Consider the following 20,251-nt stretch of genomic DNA (forward strand, 5'->3'; position numbering starts at 1 on the left):
TCAAGTAAAGTGGAGGAGGGAAAGAGAAAGTCGGGTTTTGCTATTGTAGAAGGAAATGGAGAAGTGGTAGAGAAAGGAGCCTTACCACCTGCGTGGTCAGCACAAAGGTGTGAACTTTTTGCCCTGACCAGAGCCCTGGAATTGGCCAAAGGAATGGAGGTCACTATTTGGACGGACTCAAGATACGCCTGGGGAGTGGTCCATACCTTTGGTAAAATATGGCAAGAAAGAGGATTTATAAAAGCTGATGGGAAACAGGTGGAGCAGATTCAGCAGGTGGAGCAGACTTCGGAGGCATTAACCCGACCTCAAAGGGTGGCAGTGGTGTATGTTCCTGCTCATCAGAAAGGCCAGAGTCCGGAGGTGGTAGGAAATAGGTGGGCAGATAAGTGGGCAAAGGAGGCGGCTGGACAGGTAGAGCTTCAAATGGCTCTAATACCAACATTGGAGAAGTCTGAGGAGCCTGCCTGGGAGCCCAGTGAAAAGGAAAGAGAAAAGTTAGAAGCTGAGGGTTGTGAAAAGAAAGAAAAGGGGTGGAGGACAGCAAATGGAGTGGAAGTGATATCCCCAGTGACTATGAGGGGAATTTTAGAGAAAGTCCACGAAGGAGGGCATTGGGGAACTGATGCTCTGGTTGAGGCTGTAAAAGGAACATATTGGAGTTTGAACATGTGGACAATTGCTCATAGTGTGTGTTGGAAATGTTTAATATGTTTGAAGGTAAATAAAAAGGCAGCAAGAAAGAAAGAGGCAGGAGGCAGACCATTCCTGGCCGTTCCAGAGAGCACAAATAGACTATACGGAGTTGCCAGAAAAAGGAGGGTGGAAATATCTGCTGGTTATCAAGAATCAGCTGACAGGATGGGTTGAGGCTTTTCCTACCAGGAAAGCCACAGCAGCTATGGTAATCAAGATCCTGCTGGAACAAATCATTCCGAGATATGGGATGATGGAATGTATTGACTCTGACAGAGGAACACATTTTGTCCAAAGGGTTTTGCAAGGAGTAATGGAGGCAGTCGGGGTAAGATGGGACTTACACACCCCTTGGCATCCGGAATCCAGCGGAAAGGTAGAGAGAGCGAACGAGGAGTTAAAAAAGCATCTGACCAAATTGCAGCTAGAGAATGGATTGCCATGGACTAAAAATCTCCCAATAGCACTCCTACGGATGAGGACCTGTCCTAGGAAGGACGTGGGGTTGTCTCCTTTTGAAATGTTAATGGGCCGTCCTTATTTGGCAACTATAGGGAACCCCATTCCTGAATTCCGGGATATGTTCCTTCGAAAATATTTGCAGGCCCTTTTGTGTTCCTTGTCTTCCCTACACAAACAGGGCCTGTTGGTGCAAAGACCTCCGCTGATTGGCAACCAACATCCTCACGAAGTTGGTAGTTGGGTCCTGATAAAAACCTGGAAAAACGAAAAGTTGCAGCCTAGCTGGGAAGGGCCATTCCAAGTGCTGCTAACCACAGAATCAGCAGTCCGTACCAGAGGAGGTTGGACGCGCTACAGCTGAGTGAAGGCGGTACCAGCCCCTGAACCATCTCAGTGGAAAGCCATCCCAGTGGAAGGACAGCCGTTGAAAGTGACTTTGAAATGATGAGATACCTTTTTGGTGGTGCAATTGTATTAAGCATGTCTGTTTGTATTGCCTGTGAAGTGTGGAAAGAGAATGGGTGGATTAAGCGAGCGGAGGAACATGCAAGGTTATTAAATAAAACCAATTGTTGGATATGTGGAAAGATATCAGCCCATGGGTTAGAAGGAGGAAGTTGGGATTTTATCCCTTTAAGTGAGAGTGAGTGGAACGATGCTAATGAAAGCCAGATATATGCCTGGAATGGAAAGCAAAATAATACGATTGGAATGATAGGGGGACCAGGGGTTGACTCTGCAGCATTATGTATTGCTTCTAACCAAACCAAGGGGATCGATGTGGGATGGTATTCTTCTTGTCAGAACTACTGGAATCAGGCAAGCCTGTGCAAGATAAATAATAAAAGTAGTCCTGCTTGTATGGTGGCTAGCATGATGAGAGGGGTGGCTAACTTTGATGTGGTAGGGATTCAACAAGGGGACTCCCAGCAAAATGACCCTGGGTATTTGTTCTTGGGACCCGGATATTGGTTCCTATGCGGCCCAAGGGCTTATAAGGGATTACCGTTACCTTGGAAGGGAGTGTGTACTATTGGGAAGGTATCTCCAAACTTGCGAGTTATACCTCAGGATCATCTTCCTAGGCACCTCAGAGTAAGAAACAGGAGGAGTGTACAGAACCCCATAAGTGGAGGAGTGGGAACAGCAGTAGGACAGGCAATATGGGCGAACCTTGGAGTAGGCCTAAACTATAGAGATATTCTCCTCTTAAGCAATTGGGCCGAAGGGATGTTTAACTCGTCTATTAAAAACTTTAAGGCTTTGAATCAGGAGATGGGACAGATGAGGCATGTAGCCCTTCAAAATCGGGAAGCATTGGATCACATATTGGCCGCTACTGGAGGAGTGTGTGCACTCCTACACGAATACTGTTGTGTCTATATATCAGATAATCAGGTCAATATCACCCACACGATCAAAGAGATGGAGAATTCCATTAGTCAACATCACAAAGAGTGGTTTTCGTCCAGTGAAAAGGGTGACTGGGATTGGTTGTGGAATTGGTTACCAGGGTTTGGATGGGTAAAACAGCTTTTGCTAATTATACTTGTTGTAATTTGTATTCTTCTGGGTATGTGTTGCTGTATTCAGTGTGCCCCATTATGTACTCACAACTTAAAGAATTGTTAGCGGAATTGTTGCATCTCTTGGAAAGATGAGCAAGCAATGTTACTTGAATTCGAGACAAAGTGGGCAGAAAGAAAAAGGGGGGATTGTGAGCTGGGGGTGAAATAAAAAGGGTAAATGTTTCGAATTCATGTGAAGGGTAAATGTTTCGACTTCATGAGGTCATACATGGGTCTCAATGGATGAAAGAAGACATTTAGAAAGATTGTAAGCCAAGCCCTCTAAGGGGAGGGGGGGCGGCGGCAGAGAGGGTATAAAAGCTTTGAGCTGGTTTTGTTCAGGGTTCCTTTTTCTTACACGAAGGAACCCGCCTTTGCAAATGCGTTACAAATAAATCCTTTTCTTTGAACCATCGAACCTAGTTGATTGGAGTTCTTTTGGGAGGTTTTCCCACTGACACAACTCACAACTGCCGGTTCATACCTCAAATGGAAATGGAACTCATTGCAATTAGCCTTTTTTTAACTACAAGGCAAATTACTGTAAGTCACTTCTTAGCTCTAGATAATTAACCAGTCAAAAAGCACTGGTAATATTATATAACATACTACATGCATCCCTCTATATTATGCACTGTACTTTTATTCCTACACTCAACTTCTTGTTCTTTAATCAATCCATAAGTGGATCCATTATTTCACCCCATGACTGCTATGTTTGGTGAGGTGCTTTGCCAAAATAATCATGCCTATCTACTTAGCTTTATTTATTTAGCAAATTTATATAGCCTCCCATCTCACAAAAAGTGACTCTGGGTGGCTTACAAGCAGAGTAACAATTAAAACCATATCACAATATAAAAAACACACATACTACAGTATATACACATTTGTTGACCCTTAAACAGGGGAGAGGACTTTTAAAATGTCATACATCTCACCTTTGCAAAAGCCACAATGATTCTTTTTCATCAAAACTTGTTTTTCTGTACACCGTACGTCATCATTTTATCTTTAATATGTCAAGTGTCATTCACCTAGCCTGTCTTGGCAATCTCAAAAAAGCTAACCAGAATAACTTCTGGTTAATATTTTATTGGAAGACCAACTAAAAATTCCAGGGCTATAGTTTGATTGATTGATTAAATTGTTGTTGACTCTTAGCAACCACACAGATAGATTTTCTCCATGAAATTCTTACTGACCATATACTGTAGATAGACTTTTTTCCAGAGCTACAGATTAGACTGATAATAAAATAAATAAATAAATAAATATTGGAAGAAAACAATGTTAAACCATTTACTTATCACTGCATTGACATGTTCCTGAACTCACCAGGAACTGAACTGAGGTCAATTCAGGAAGCCTTACTTTTTTTTTTTAATTATTGTATTCTGCACAAACACTCATATGCAAGTTTTAAAAATCCTGTTCTGATGATGTTATTGAGAGACCAAGTTTAAGAAGTAGCAACATAAACATGTATGAAGTAAAATATTTGCATTTTAATAATATCAATAATCCATATATACACACTGTGTTCTTGTATCTAACGGACATTCTAATGAATATCTGCGCGCATGGAACCTTCACAGATCCTCCAATGTTTCCTATTCAGCTTTTATTTAAGACAAAAGATAAAACCTTTGGGTGACTCCATTATATCTGAGTGTATGTGAATCTCTGTTTGTATGTTAGGAAAAATGCCTTAGAATAGTAGTCTTTTTCTTTGAGCCAATTCTACGTTTAGGATTTGTCTTTTGACAGGTACCCTTCTAAATCATTTCTAGATCTTTTTCTAATTGCAACTGAAATGTATGTCAAGTGAAGGAAGAATGCCTACTTTAAAATATGTTATAAAATAGTGGAGAAGTGAGGTTTGTTGGCTGTTTATACATAGCAGCTGGTCCTAAGCCTTGCATGGGACTGGAGTGTTGTTCCTGCTAATCTGGTGGCATTTTCTGCTTACCTGGGTGTTGGTTAATTGTTGTATGAGAAAGCAGGATGTGCTCAGGGTTGTTTGCCCTTTTCTTTGACCTTTGGTTGTTCCTTTTGAATGAGGTTTGTTTCTATATGTCTGTTGATGCTAATTTATCAGAGTGTCAAGAGTGCCTAGAATTCCTAAGAATCCTTAAACTTGTATTCTTAGATCTGGCTTGATCTAGAATATCTATAATTTCCCAGTTGAAATTGCAGATGAACTTGGCTATGGGTTGTAAAATTATAGAATTTTCATCATGCCTTCTGACTGCCAGTTTATATTTATGGATGCATTCTGCCAATCTTTCCCAGAATGCAGCCCCTTATCATGCATTATGATAATATTGCATTGTAAATCTTTAACTCTGCATTTCATTTATTATCAAAGTAGGTCACACGATTCTTCTACCATCTTAAAATTTTACTCATGAGCAAGTACTTTAAAGCATTTTAAGTGGTCCGTAAAAGATTCTTCATTTCTCCTCTTCCATAAATTCTCTTCTTAATAAAGCTGGCAAGCATCACTCAGTTTGAAAGAGTGTCCTATTCCATCCTAAAATTTCACAGCACGTAGATTTTTTTTTTCTTCACATAGTATTTGAAGTTAGGGGAAGTGTCTCCAAGTTGGCCTGATTCTTTAGGGTTTTATTTTAATCAATTTTCATTCCAAAAAGTTTAAAAAAACGATCAGCAATATTAAAATAAAACCAAAAGATGGAATGTATAGTAGTGTAACAAAAGTTACAGCAAGGGCCAAAAGCAACCAGGAAAAGGATTACTTTAAGGTTCTCATGCCTTGTGAATTACTATTGTATAGAATCAGAATAGTACACAAAAAGGAACATATCCAGTGATTAATAGTGTTAGTGCATATTCTGAGTCATAATTTAGCTCAGGCCAAAAATAAGAGAACATGCAGGCTGCAGCAATGTATAGCATAGGTGAATCAATTACCAGGTTGACCACTCCAGTGGATGTAACATTATTTCTCCACAATCTCTGGGTATTCACTGCTATTTCATTAGCTCCCCTACAATAGTCAGTGTGCTTGGACATTCTATATATAGGCCACTCCTCATTTCTTCTACAACATTAACAATAGTATTTTATTGCTGACTGGAAACCCCGTATATACTTTTTGCATGAAACAGAAAAAAATGAACGTAATATTTATGGTTTTGATGATTAGACAGGATTATAGAAAGAAGAGAGTTATGTTGTAATCATAGAGTAAAAGGTAAATTTATAATGGTACTTATAACTGCTGTAAAGAAGATCGGAAGCTATTTCTTTGTATCGTTTTTCTTTCTTTTCTATTTTTCTTTTACTTTTTTTCCCCTCTCTTGCACTTTTAGCTTTCTCTTTGATTTCTTTTTCTTATTTTATATTAGTTTGTATAAGTTTTTATCTTCCTTTTTAAATTTTTTTAATAAAAATATATATTTAAAAATAGTATTTTTAAAACATTCACACAGTGAAGCAGGTTTCTTCCTGAATATTTATTTTTATTTCTAATGTACACAGTTTGGAGTATTAAAATAAATGTATATATATTTCATAAATCTTCCTGCAGTTCATTCAAGCCAATTGCCCAATCATTTAAAGCAGGAAGGAGTTCCCACTTATGTTGTACAGAAGCCTTCTCCAATTTGGTGCAGTCAATATGTGCTGAAATATTATCATTATTATCCCCAACTAGAACTGTGATGCATGATGACTGTGGGTGATGGGCTCTGTAGTCCAATACTGTAAATTGTAGGAAAGGCTGTTACAGAATGGTGTCACAGTACACAAAAATGAGAAAGACATGAAATAACTTACATTAGAATTTAAGAATGTATACTAAAACCGTAGAATACTGAAACACAAAGATTACTAGAAATTGAACTAGTTGCTTAGAAGTAGTCCTCAACTTACAATCACAATTGGGATCAGAATTTTCATCTCTAAGTGATGTGGTCGTAAAGTGAAATGTCACAGGACTGCATTGCTTAGTGATAATCCCGGCACTCCCCGTTAAGCGAATTCCACTGGTCGCTAGCCAAGGACCCACTCCAATCCAAGCCATTCTGGGCTCAGTCCCTCCCAGCCTCGAGCCTCAGTAAAGTAAGGTACTGCCTCCAGCTCCCTCCACCTGCCTACCTCCCCCGCATCTCTGCCCTTTTGGCCATCCTGCACCTTGCCTTGTAGGGTGACAAGCAGCCCCAGAATCATGCGGCTCTGGGGCTGCTTGCCACGCTGGGGCTCAGGAGCTTCTTGGCCCTCCTTCCCTCCTTCACACCCACCAGCACACTCCTTCCCTTCTTTGTTCACTTGCACCCACCAGCACCCTGGAGAGTCTGCAGGCGCTTCCGAGGTGTGCCCTGCAGCTCGTGTTGGAAGCTGCTGGCTGTTTATGAGGCTTTCTCCTTCCTCCTGCAAAGCCTTCCTCCTGCAAAACCCCAGAGCTGCAGCACAGCTCACAGGGGACATGGTGCGTGCGAGTGAGCAACAGGAAAAGGAGGGCATGATGCACGTGAGCAAGCGAAGGGGGAAGGAGGGCACTGGTGCATGCATATGAGTGAAGGAGGAAGGAGGGCACTGGTGGGTGTATGTGTGCAAGTGAAGAGGGAAGGAGGGCATTGGTGTGTGTGTGTGTGTGAGTGTGCGAGTGGAAGCAGGGCTCTGGTGGGTGGGTGCGTGCAAGCAAAGAGGGGAGAACGACGCTGATAGGTGCGTTCGTGTGAGCAAAGGGGGAAGGAGGGCACTGGTGGGTGCCTGCATGCGAAGGGGACAAGGTGCATGCATGCAAGCAAAAGGGGGATAAGGGTGCATTGCATGCAAGCGAAGAAAGGCTGGGGTAGGTTGGGGAGACTTACCCATATGACTTGTGACCTCCCCTGCCAGTTTCCCTATTGACTTTGCTTGTAGGAAGCTGACAGTGAAGGTTGCAAATGGCGATCACGTAATCGTGGGGTGCTTGGCAACCAGTCTTAAGCGCAAACAGGTTGCCAAGTGCCCAGATTGCGATCACCTGAGCACAGGGGCACTGCAACGGTCATAACTTCGAGGACCAGTCATAAGTCCCTTCGTTCAGCACCGTCGTAACTTCCAATGGTTGCTGAACAAACAGTCATAACTCAAGAACTACCTGTATGTGGCTTAATCTAACAACTCTTGATTTACTTTTCTCACCCAGGTAGGCACATCATTTATTTTTCTCCTGAACTTGTCCCTTTATCTGCACAGCCCAATCCAAAACTCTATTCTTCCACTCCAAAATACTGCCTTGTATGCATATCGTTATTTTTCTTAAATGATACCTCCAAAGCTCAAGTTGACCTATAAGATATAAAATAAGCTTCCACATCATTGTTCACAAAATTCATCAATAGGGTACAGTATCTTACAAACAGCATTCAAGCTCAGTGGAATGCAGTAAATGAAACAAAAGAGCCAGGCCAGTATCAATTTCTGATTACTAAGCTTTCAGGATTGTTAAGTGCATAAATCAGTTTGCTATAAAATCTAAGCTTCCTGAAATAAGCCCAAGAATGGAATACATCACATCTGTATTATATATAGCTTCAACAGCTGACTCAGTCTACTATCACTCAGAGTTATCAGTGTCTTGCAAAATGCTCATCTACTGAGCAGCTTAAACATATAGATTTATGACAGGATGTCATTATTGTGATAACAAGGAGATGTTACAAATGCTTAGCCAGAACAGACAGAAAACATCCACATTAAACTCAACTCAACTCAACCAACTCTATAGAAACCAGGCTCTCCAATCTGACCTTAACCTCCTTTCGACAGTTGAGTGCCAAATGTAAGAAGGGATTATTCTGGGCAGTAGTATATGTAGCTCAACATTCTCTGGTCAGTGACAGCAATATTTATTTATGCATCTTTATGCTACCCATTCCAAAAAATAGGCAAAAATTATAATATTAAAACCAAAACGTAATTAAAACTATATGCTAAAACCTTTAAACATTATCTTTACTAAAACTTCACCCTTCAGACTAATAATTTTTCCCTAACCAAATCTAACAGAAATCAAATGAATTCTAAATAAAGCTTTAAATATATGGAGACTTAAGTTCTGTGATAAACATAGCTTTTTAAACTTTGTGCGCCATGTAATGCTAGAAGTCACAGTGGCTGGAATTTTTGTGTGTCACAATTCAGCTTCTGGCCTGGTGCTCTGCTGTTGTAAACACTGTAAAACAGGGATTACAGGTAGTTTGCATTTGGCGACCACAATTGGAACTGGCAACTTGGTCATTAAGTGAAACAGTCACTAAGTGAAACCACAACTGTGCTTACAATCTTACTTCAGCTTTCCTTTGCTTTACAGACCTACAAAGGTCGTAAATGCGAGGACTGGTTGCAAAATTATTTTTTCATCATTGTTGTAACTGTGACTGGTCGCTTAAATGAGGCAGTTGTTAAAAGAGGACTACCTGTATGTAGGCTAGAAGTGAATTGTATTGTAAAGTTTTTGTATGTTTCAACTATTTTTATGCAGAGGTTCCCTAAGACCTGAAAATTATTTCAAGAATTCCTCCAGGGTAAAAAGGTTGAGAAAGACTGCTGTAAAATGTGATGAATTACTCTGGAATGCAACATTTTTCCTAAAATTTAAATTTTTAAAATTTAATGTAATTTTTTTTACCCGCCTTTATTACTTTTTTTATAAATAACTCAAGGTGGAGAACATACCTAATACTCCTTCCTCCTCCTGTTTTCCCCTCAACAACATCCCTGTGAGGTGAGTTGGGCTGAGTGTGCGCGACTGGCTCAAGGTCACCCAGCCGGCTTTCATGCCTAAGGCGGGACTTGAACTCTCAGTCTCCTGGTTTCTAGCCTAGCACCTTAACCACTAGGCCAAACTGGCTCTCAAAATGTGCAACATGTGTATCTTCATTGATATATGAATTGCTTCAGGCATCAGGAGTTCTGCCAAAACTACTGTGTTGTTGCACGATTATAAATTGTTCTCAATTTTCTCTACAGCAACACAGTAGTAGTTTATTATGAGATGTGAAGAGAAAACATGCATGGGTCTAATGCTTGGAAACTCCTGTCATATGAGACCAAGAAGGTCCTACCTCATAGTTTGGAAGGAGTGTGATAGCTAAAATATAAGTCCCAGTCCTCTACTTTTCTCACATTACCCAAATTATTTTTAAAAATCATGGAAGGAATCTTTATCCTTTAAGTATGGGTTGGGGGAGACACGGAGGGAAGAACTCCCTTATTTGTCTAACCTCCCATTCAGAGTGCAGATCTTTTCTGCAATGTTTTCCTTCAGCACAACATCCTCACACCTTCAACAGGCATCATGACCATACTTCACCCCAATTGCACATCTTGAAGTGTTCAGTATCCAAATATGGATCTCCTAGCAGAATGATGTGGTACTTTTAACTACCTTTAATTCTGGCCAAATAGAAGAGTCAAACTATATACTTGCTTACCACAGAAACAAGCCAGCTTTAAGAACCATCAAAAAACATTTAAAATATTAAAAAGTTTAACTTCTGCAGCTAAAAACCAATTGGCTCAAAAGTTACTTAGTAACTTTAAATTCAATTGGGTTTATTCCCAGGTAAACAGAAATGGGGCTTTTCCGGTCCTTGACTTTTCTAATACCTCCATTAGCTGAGAGGTATGCTTTGTACTGTTGGAGGAGAATTCTGAAAGTGCCTCGGACTGCAAGAAGATCAGACCAGTCCATCCTCCAGGAAATAAAGCCAGACTGCTCACTTGAGGGAATGATATTAAAGGCAAAACTGAAATATTTTGGCCACATAATGAGAAGACAGGACACCCTGGAGAAGATGCTGATGCTAGGGAGAGTGGAAGGCAAAAGGAAGAGGGGCCGACCAAGGGCAAGATGGATGGATGATATTCTAGAGGTGATGGACTCATCCCTGGGGGAGCTGGAGGTGTTGACGACCGACAGGAAGCTCTGGCGTGTGCTGGTCCATGAAGTCACGAAGAGTCGGAAGCGACTAAACGAATAAACAACAACGCTTTGTACGGTAGTTTAACCAAGAGGGAGAGAAATTCCAGTCCTGAATCTTACTCAGTTATATAGATTGAGTTCTATTCATTTTATTATATTGTATTCATTATGATCATTTTCTGAAAACCATTTGGCAGTACCAAAATATGAGGTAATTCATCTTTTGCAATCTTTATTTACAATTCTAGACACAATGTAAACTTAAATCAAGCAAATATTTAGGATCACAGCGGAGCAATAAGGAACCAATTTTCAGTTTTCCCTTGGGGTATGTGAACCTGCTCTGTTCTAATTCAGGAGTTCCTGGAACTTCAGTCCCAATCAATTTATCAGAACCTCTTATGCTCTCCAAAGGGTGCCAATACAGTGTCCACAGCAACCATCCCCACAAAACTTCCCTTACTTATGTCTAACACCATGACAGGGATTGAGAAGAAATGACCTTGCAATTCGGTTAACATTAGGTGACCCAAACACAGCATCCTGAGACTGGCTGCAGAGTGGAGCAAGGTTTATTTTACCACTTGTTCTATGATATTACCCCATGCTAATCTATGGTAGAACATAACTTTGTTTTCAGAATCTGGGCATTGAGTCAGATGAGACAACCAAGGGAAAGAGTTCTGGATTGGGCACCTGATGGTCTCTCTGATGCGTTGCAATCTCTAATGCATATATTTAATGAACAGGAATCCAGCTGCTGCTTTTGGAATGACATATCCTATCTGTGATAAAGATTCTCAGTTTCATGCACTACTTTTGTAAAATAGAATTATTTAACAAGCATAAAAAGTACATACTGCCTTCAAGAAGTGTCCTAGTTCCATTACACCAGACCCAGTTCATATTTAAGCTATATATTTATACATGCTTACTGAGAAACAAGCTTCACTGAAGCCAATTGCCATATTGGAGTAGGCTTATATAGGACAATACAATTTGCTTTAAACAAATACAGTAACAGTCACAATTTAAGTGTTTTCCAACTCAGAAAGGTGGTCTGTCTGTCTTTCTCCTTCATAAAAGTAGCTGTAGCCAGAAGTCCTCTTAAAAGATAGTACTGGCATAAGGGATATGAAATCAAGGAAACAAAGATAGTGTATTCTAATCACATGGATCAGGATCCCAACAGATTCTAAGCAACCAGCTGTTAGAAAAATTATAAGGTTGAGGAAGGAGTGGAAATATCAATTTTAGGCTTGCTTGTTAAAGTAGATTTTACCTGATGGGTGCTGCTTGTTTGTTTCTTTTGTTTTGTAGATGTGTTTTTACTGAGTTAATTTTACGTTCTCATGTTCCACTTGAACTTATATTTTGTTGCTGTTAGCAGTCATAAGCACTATTTGCTATCCTATGAACAAACCTGGGGTGATGCAAAATTACTGATCTAAAGGCCAACAAACAGAAAGTCATTCTTGAAATCAACGATTATAAAAAACTGTCAACACCACATGCATAACACAGTATGGGTACTTTTAGACCAGGTTTTGCACGATCATGCTGCCTTGTGAAGGATCCAAATGATGTCCTCTATCCATAATCTGCCATCTTTATTTAACATTTCCACTATCTAGTCTGCAGACTCATTCCAAATGAGTTGAGGCTGCATCTCCCAGAATTCCCTTTGGCCATTTTGGCTGGGAATCCTGGGAGTTGCAATCCAAGTCAAATAGACTCCTCCAGGTTGGGGAAGGGGCATGAGTGCTACCACCTGAAAAGCATTCTGCCCTTACTAACAGATTTTTTTCTTCTGAAAAGAAAAACAGAGAAATGGAAGGCTATCTCATCCAATCCATTCCTGCTGTTCTAAATTAAAGTCTCATCTGTAAACACCGTCTACCTACATACTGCCAGCTAGACATATATGTGGCCAGAGCACAAAAATATACTCTTGCTGCCAACGTTATTACGATGATGCCTATCGGCATTACGCGATAGCTGAGCGAGTTTTTCCTACATGAAGTTCCGAGCACACAAACAGATCCTTAAATTGGTTCACGGAAATATAAATAATGCCTCGACAACGCTCGTCTCCTGCGATGATACAAGAAGGGAAGAAGTCCCGATCTTCCCTCGCCACCCCACTCCACCTTTCCCTCTAACCGCTGCTGGGATTACAGCATCAGTCCCGCTGCCGCCCAGGTATTGGCAAGCCGAGCATGGCAGCGGCTTGATCTGAGATGCCCTCCCGCCTTACCAGGCTCATGCTCGCCAGGGTTGTCGGAGATCTCGATGACCAGCAACTCCCTGCCCTCGGAGCTCCGGCCCACAGTGTAGATCCTACTGATGGACGGACACTGCAGCCACACTGACACCAAGGCTTCCCGCAGCTCCGGGTAGCGGTGGTACTCGAAGGAAATGCCGTCCAGCTGGCTCAGGCGCCGCCGCCTGTTTGCCCCCCCGCCGACCGTTGCCGGCGCTTCAGGCTCGTCCGCTTCGGCATCCTGCAGACAGAAACTGGCCGGCAAGGCGCAGAGCGCCAGCAACAGTGCCCAAAGCCGACCTCGCCCGGCCATGTCTCAACTGCAGCCCCGGGGAGGAAGAGGCGGACTGTGGCTTCCTTCTGCCGACCAGCCAAGCCTCCTCTCCTCTCCGCTCTGGCGTTTGCCTTAGCGACGCAAGCAGCACTCGGGCGTGCTATTTCTGAGCTAAACCTGCTCCATTCAGGAAGGGGCGCTAGCCCTGCAGGCTCTACTACTCGCTCCAGAGCCCAGGGGAGACGCAGGATGTACCACCTCCACGCAGGGGATGCTGAGGTGACGTTTTGCCACGCACCGTAGATCTAGGAGCAGCGGGGGGTGCCCTGGCCGTCCCTTTGCTAGGCGTCCTTCGGGCTTGAACGAGGCCGGCAAGGCTACAGCATCGCGCCAGCGTTCTCTTTCTCGTGCCAATTATGGTGCCGCTGAGAAACGTATTATATATGGCGTTTTGTCATGTTCATCGTTTCAATGTGCATTGTACATCGTAACGTTTCGCATGCCAAGGCGCTGACGCGCGTATCTGGTTGGGAGGGAGCTGCTGAGGGACCTTGTACCAAGCTCTCAATCTGTACTCGTTAAGATGGAATGTGTTTGGGTTATCTTCTCTGTTCAAGGTCTTCTTCCCGTTGATCAGCAGAACTCGTTAGGAGCACCTGATATTTAAAGAGACATACGTTTAACGTTTCGAGGGCTTAGGAAAGCAGGTTGGCTTCAGAAGACCTGGCACAACTCTTTAATCCAAATGCCTGCAATTGGATAGCGGTGACAAGGCTTCCTATGCATGCCCAAGATGGCTCTTGCCTGCCAAAACTCATGCGCTAACCAGAGTTATGGTAGTTAGGATGCCACGTGGCTCAGTTGTTTCCACATACACAGAGGCACTCTGTTTTGTTTTATGTGGTGGGTTTTTCTGACATTTGTAGTCAATTGTTCAATAAAAGCCATTTACATCTTAAAAAATACATCATGCTAGCAAAAGGTGTTGTGAGCATAAGGTAGCTGAATCCTTCTCTCCCAGAATATGCTTTTAATTACACTCCAGACCATTTTACTTAGTTTAAAAAAAGAAAAATGAGTTTAAGCAGCCACTCAAGTGGAATTAGTGACAGAATCAATGAAGAAAGGTTAAATTTCTCTCTCCTTCCAACTCTTTGGTGTTAGAATCTAACCTCGTGTTTTATGTGATTGGCAATACAGGTTCAAGCAAAGCCTTCTCCATTCTTAGTTTGGCTCAGACCATAAAAATAGTTATAGGTCCTACATAAGGGCCACAAGTGATTTAGAGTTGACTGGACATCACAGGACAGATGCTCTGTTCAAAAGACATTGTTCACATTTCTACAAAGACCAGTAACAGAAGTGGAAAATTAGGCTATGTTTAGTCTGTTTCCAGTGTGACAACTAATACTCAGAACACATAAAATCTGTTTCATTGTTACTCATTTGGAGAATCATGGGCTGAGCAATCACATAGTACAATTTAGCTTGTTTGGTTTTAGCTTACTGTGGTGGGTTAATCTAACCACTGTAATTTGTAAACCATAATTTATTATAGCAAAGTGGTAGGCAATCTTTTGGTGGCCAAGGACTAAATTTAACATTTTGGGAATGGGCCATATAATACATAGGGGCATGGCTTTGGAAGGGGTTGAAATTTGGAGAATTTGGTATTAAAACTATGATACTCTTTCAAGGTTTATGCTACAGTTCTCATGTCTTTCCCCTCTTAAAATGGTGAAAAACTACTGCTAATATAATATTTAACAAATGTATATGCTTGCAATTTCATTCCATGTCATGGTAGAATATTTAGTACAGTCAGAGCTATCTCCAAAGGCTTCAGAAAGTCAGAAGCCACATTTGGCCCTGAACTGCAGATATCTATCTCATCCCTGCATTAACACTTTGTGTGAATCTTGCTCCTCTTGTTCATAAACATGGGTCATGGCTTAGCATACTGTGTGAATCCAGTCATTTATTTATTAAACCCACAGATAAGCAAACAGTGGTTTGGTGTGATACGTGAAATCTGTCACAGTGTATAAAAACTGGAGCATAATTATGTCTTGAAGTTCGAAGCTGCTAGAAATAGAAGTTCTTACAATACCTAACAATGGTATGGATTGAATTAGTAGTGCCTATTCCAGGCTAATGTTGAACAATACAGCAACACAGTTTTGTAGAAGAAATAGTTGGGGTTGAGATGGAATAACTAAAATTGCCATAACTAAGGGTCCTGCTTCATACAAGTAGTTTCTGTTTGTTACTTAGTTTACAGTGTTTATATGCTGCACCTTTTTATATAAGCTTCTGCACTGCAGCAATATAAAACAATAGTACAAATAAAACAATGAGGAAATATACATGTAGAATCATGTTTCAAGCAACTGCCTTTACAAGTGATTTACAGCCCAGTCTATGCACATGTAGTTGAGAGTAGGCTCCGTGGAGTTAAAAGGATATACCCAACTAAGTATAATATGAAATTCTGCTTGCTTCTACTATAGAATTGAATTATTTAATGAATAATAAATGAAGGATTTATTAACTTGTGATGAATCCTGCTTCACTAAACGGTAAAGATTTTCAGAGGGCTGGAATTTAGATAAGGCTATGTATAGTGAATATGAATGTTATATTATCATTAATAAATATCTGTATAATCTATATAATGTGTGGAATACTGGTAATTTGTATCTTGTGTATTAAAAATTTTATTCTGAAGATCCGCTCCACTCTGGATAAAGATAAGTACCTGCCAGAGTGGAGCTATAGAAATATTTCTAAGATACCACACTTCTTTGTACTAAAAATATTCCACAAATGTCTTCATTTTGCTGATTGTGTGCAAGAGACTGTTTTTCTTCTGGCCAATTTGTATATCAGCCACTTGAATTATTGGTGATTTTGAAAGAAATATATCTTCAAATATGTGAACACAAGCATAATGTCTCTGCTGCTGCTGCTTTAATTTCTTCACATCTCTCTAGAAAAAAACACTATAGATTATTTAGGAACATGTGCAGCATTAAATATGCAGTCAAGAATGAGCATAGTCAAAATAGCCATACATTAAGCTGTTTGTATTCCAAGCACTTTCTCTAGGAGCGGGACAGCCATTTTCCTGCACTTTCATATATTGAGTTCTGCATTATTTATGTGAAAAGTATACTAAAAAAAGTATTTTTCAGTATTAATGAAATATATACTTGGAAACAAAGATTTCAAAAATTTGACTGTTATGTTTTCCCATTCTTTAATTCTGGATAAACAATGGACTAATTTAAGCAAAATACAAGCAGATCTCAAACTTGTCAAAACTATTAAAAACCTGAAGCACAAAACTAGAGTGTCTCTGAACATAGTTTATGACTACATTGAAGAATTTATTTTTAAAAACAGAATTAAACTGGCTTCACACTTGGGGTTTTCTAAAACATTATCACTTCGATTTTAGATAAGTAAAAGAAACGCCCAAATAGTTGGGATTTGTAAACTCTATGGCAAATCACTCAGATATATACCATACATCCATATTAGTTTTTAGCCCTTGATTTAAGTTAGGATCATCCAAGTTGCACAATACATCCTTTCTTCAGTGGCCTCCCTAGGAGCCCACAGGATCATACTACAGCAATTCAGGAGCATATTCCAAACATTTGCAATGCAATTTCCTACCAATTTCAGATAGGGAACAATACAAAACACATAGGATGCATTAAGCTTTCAAATATACTTGATACACTTAAAATGCCCCCTCCTCCAAGAAATAGGTCCATCCCATTAAACAGTAATACTACCTTGTACATGTACTGTAGCACCTGGAGACCAAAACAGATTTTTTTGTTTAAGTGTGATACCTTTCCAGCTACCAAAGATTTGTCTACCCATTCTTTAACTGCTTGAAAAAAGTAACAAATCCCCAGTTAATGTTCTTGAGAATATTGGTAATAAATATTTTACTCCCAAATTATAAATTCCAACTATATTCTAAGGTTTTCTCTTCCTGAATATTTAAAGTACGTGGTTATATGTTATTCTTGGTCTATGAAACGTATCCAAGCCCTGACAACTAACAGTGTAAATGGTTGTTTTTGGGTACAGTAGTAAGCAGAAATACTGCCTAATGATTGCTAGTCACCTTTATCTATAGCTTAGATATCCATCCTTATTTATCGCCCTCCAAAATTCTAGGGAGAAATCATTGCTCAAGGAGAGCTGCAGTAAACAGAACAAGAAGTGATTCAGTCAAGCAAACCACTATGATCCTATTATACTATTCCTGCCTTTTTCCAGGAAAACTCTTAGAATCCATTATAAACAACATCTGGTTTATATATGATTATTTTTCATTGTCAGCCAGTTTGGTGTAGTGGTTAAGGCATCAGGCTTGAAACTGGGAGACCGTGAGTTCTAGTCCCACCTTAGGCACAAAGCCAGCTGGGTGACCTTGGGCCAGTCATTCTCTCTCAGCCCTAGCAAGGAGGCAATGGCAAACCACTTCTGAAAAAGCCTTGCCCCCCCCCCAAAAAAAAAACCCTGCAGGGACTTGTCCAGGCAGGCTCTGAGAATTGGATACAATTGATTTTAAAAAAACCTTTTCATTAGAGAATGTCAGGGCAGCCACGCTCAGAATAAGACTCAGACTCACTTAGAAGGTCTAAGGATTTCTGGTTTTATTTGAACGGTGTACGTGCAAAGAGAAAGACAGGAATCCTTAGGGGGTGACAGGGTGCCCTGTTTATACTTTGCTGGCGGACGTCGTGCTTCACCCTTGGGCCAGGACCGGATGGGTGCTTGAGACCTCGATGCATCAGCTGATGGGTGATCCCGGCAATCTCCTTTGTCTCCCTGTCTTCATCCGGACCGGGTGTGTCCTCTGAAGGTGTTTCCCCGATCTTCTGATATGCGTTAATTACTGCCTGATGGGTGCTCCCATTATGTTGGGCATTACTCTGTGGATATGCGTGCCTGAGGGAGGTGTGAACGCATCCCCAGGGGACATGGGAAGGCGTTCCCCTTGCCTTTTGATGGGTGCTAAGCTTGGTCTGAAGGGCTTATCTATTGTGTTGGGGGTTCCCTTCTGGATTATGGGTGCTTGGGTGATTTAGGGATTATGCTTATCCCTTCCTCTTACCTAATGTGCATGTTCCCCGTTGTGATGCACATATGCCTTGCAACGGGGAACATGACAGAGAAGCACAGTATGTTGCCGGGTCTGGAGACCATACACTCCATTCTACATCTGGGCAGCATTGCTTGCATGCTACTTAGACACATTTTTGAAGCACGCAGAGCTGAACACATAATTTCAACCATATGATAGTAGTTCCCAAGATCATTGACATTTATTCAATCAGAAAGTTGCAATTAGTGGTTCAATGTGTCTGAATGTAATGAGGCAGATGATTACACACCCATTCTAATTGCAGATTAGAAGTGACTCCAAATGTTACTCAGTTAGCTCTTGTGCTCTATCTCACATGGCAGAGGGTGGAGATGTGAAAGAAATAGGTGGGAGGTATGGCATCATTTCTCATTTCTGTGACTCAGGAATAGCTGACTAGGTGTGAAGCAACTGTTGCCAGAACCAACATTTTTTCCCCCAAACCCAAATTCTTGTATTGATTCAGTTTTAAACAGACATACATAAAATAAAAAAATAAAAATAAAAAAACAAACAATTTACCATACACAAAAACAAAAGGAAACAAAAACACAGTGCCAGCCACAAATGACTGCCTTGTATCTTTAGATCTAGTTGCATGAATACACACACACACACACATATACATATATACACACACACACACACACCCTCACACTCATCCTGGCAGTACTTCTGTCAGAGAAATTCTACTTACGGTACATTTGTAAGTAGGTTGGAATTTTCTAGCTTTTAAGTATTGAATATAGCTACAATGGCTTATACGGATAGGTTCTTTTTCTGCTGTTATTCCTGACATTATTGTGAACATTAGTTGACAATCAGTTTCCATTAGCTGGCAACTGGATATGATGGTTCCTCACTGGGCTATATTTGGAGTTTCCTAAGCATTTATTTTGCTAAAATTCTTTATCAAGCTTAATGACGCTTAGGATTGTCCCAAGCATGCTCAGATCTTCCTAGGTGGTGCTGTTTTGCTACATACTATAGGTAATGCCATTCAGAACTTAATACAGGAAATATAAACAGTGATAATGCCGATGAATACGTTATAACCTGAATCATCGGTATGACAACTATGGATGCCAAGAGGAGACTAAATCTGAAGAAGTTTCTGCCTGGCTTCTTATTGCCCTGTTTTAAAATAAAAAAAGTCTTGCATCTTGTGAAATTTGGTGGTCTCACGTGAGATTTCTCAAGATGGTCATAATTTCACTTCATGCAGTTTCTAGATTGACCAATTAATTATGCAATGGCATGTGGGACTCAGCTTTTGTTATAAACTAGTTCAGTGCTTATTGATTTAGGAACATGGACATATAAACTTTACAAATAATCTTACCAGGATTTTTATGTATTTATTCACAACAGATAGGAAATTCCACTTGCTGAACTAAGAGAATAGGAAGCAATGAGACTTACTTTACAACAGATTATTGAGTAATACAGCACTTGTGGGGATTAACCCTTTATAAGAACCCTCCCTACCTGTATTAACTTCAGCTCCCTTCATTCTCAGGTGGCTTAATTTTTAAAGGTGAATACTAATCTTCAAAAAGTTGTTAGTACTTCTGGGTCAGTTGTATGATGCAATACACAGATGAACCAAGTAGCTAGTCTGCCTCTGAGCCAAGGGCACACACACATTTTTAAGAAGCTGAGCACTGCATTTGATCTTTGAGTAGAAATGCCAGAGGCTACAGTGGGCAGGCCCATAACAGGTAGGTCCTGGACAAACTAAAAAAAACTATACTTAATCAAATTCAGATAAATGATTCATCTTCATGTAAGTAACAATTTCCCTCTTTTATGATGTTGAAATTTTGTTGTTTATTCGTTCAGTCGCTTCCGACTCTTTGTGACTCCATGGACCAGC

The 20,251-nt window shown here is 40.6% G+C and overlaps 1 protein-coding gene across 1 annotated transcript in view; it reads right to left on the bottom strand.

The window, feature by feature from the left end:
• The window catches only part of CPE (carboxypeptidase E), a 56,015-nt gene extending 42,638 nt beyond the window's left edge, over nt 1–13,377 (bottom strand). The window contains exon 1 of the mRNA XM_063310097.1: nt 12,926–13,377. Coding sequence (XP_063166167.1) covers nt 12,926–13,244 — 319 coding nt within the window. The 5' untranslated portion in view covers nt 13,245–13,377. The remainder of the gene's footprint in view (nt 1–12,925) is intronic.
• Between the last annotated feature and the right edge of the window lie 6,874 nt (nt 13,378–20,251).

This window comes from Candoia aspera, chromosome 8 (genome assembly GCF_035149785.1).
Source record: "Candoia aspera isolate rCanAsp1 chromosome 8, rCanAsp1.hap2, whole genome shotgun sequence".
NCBI classification, from domain to species: Eukaryota; Metazoa; Chordata; class Lepidosauria; order Squamata; family Boidae; genus Candoia; species Candoia aspera.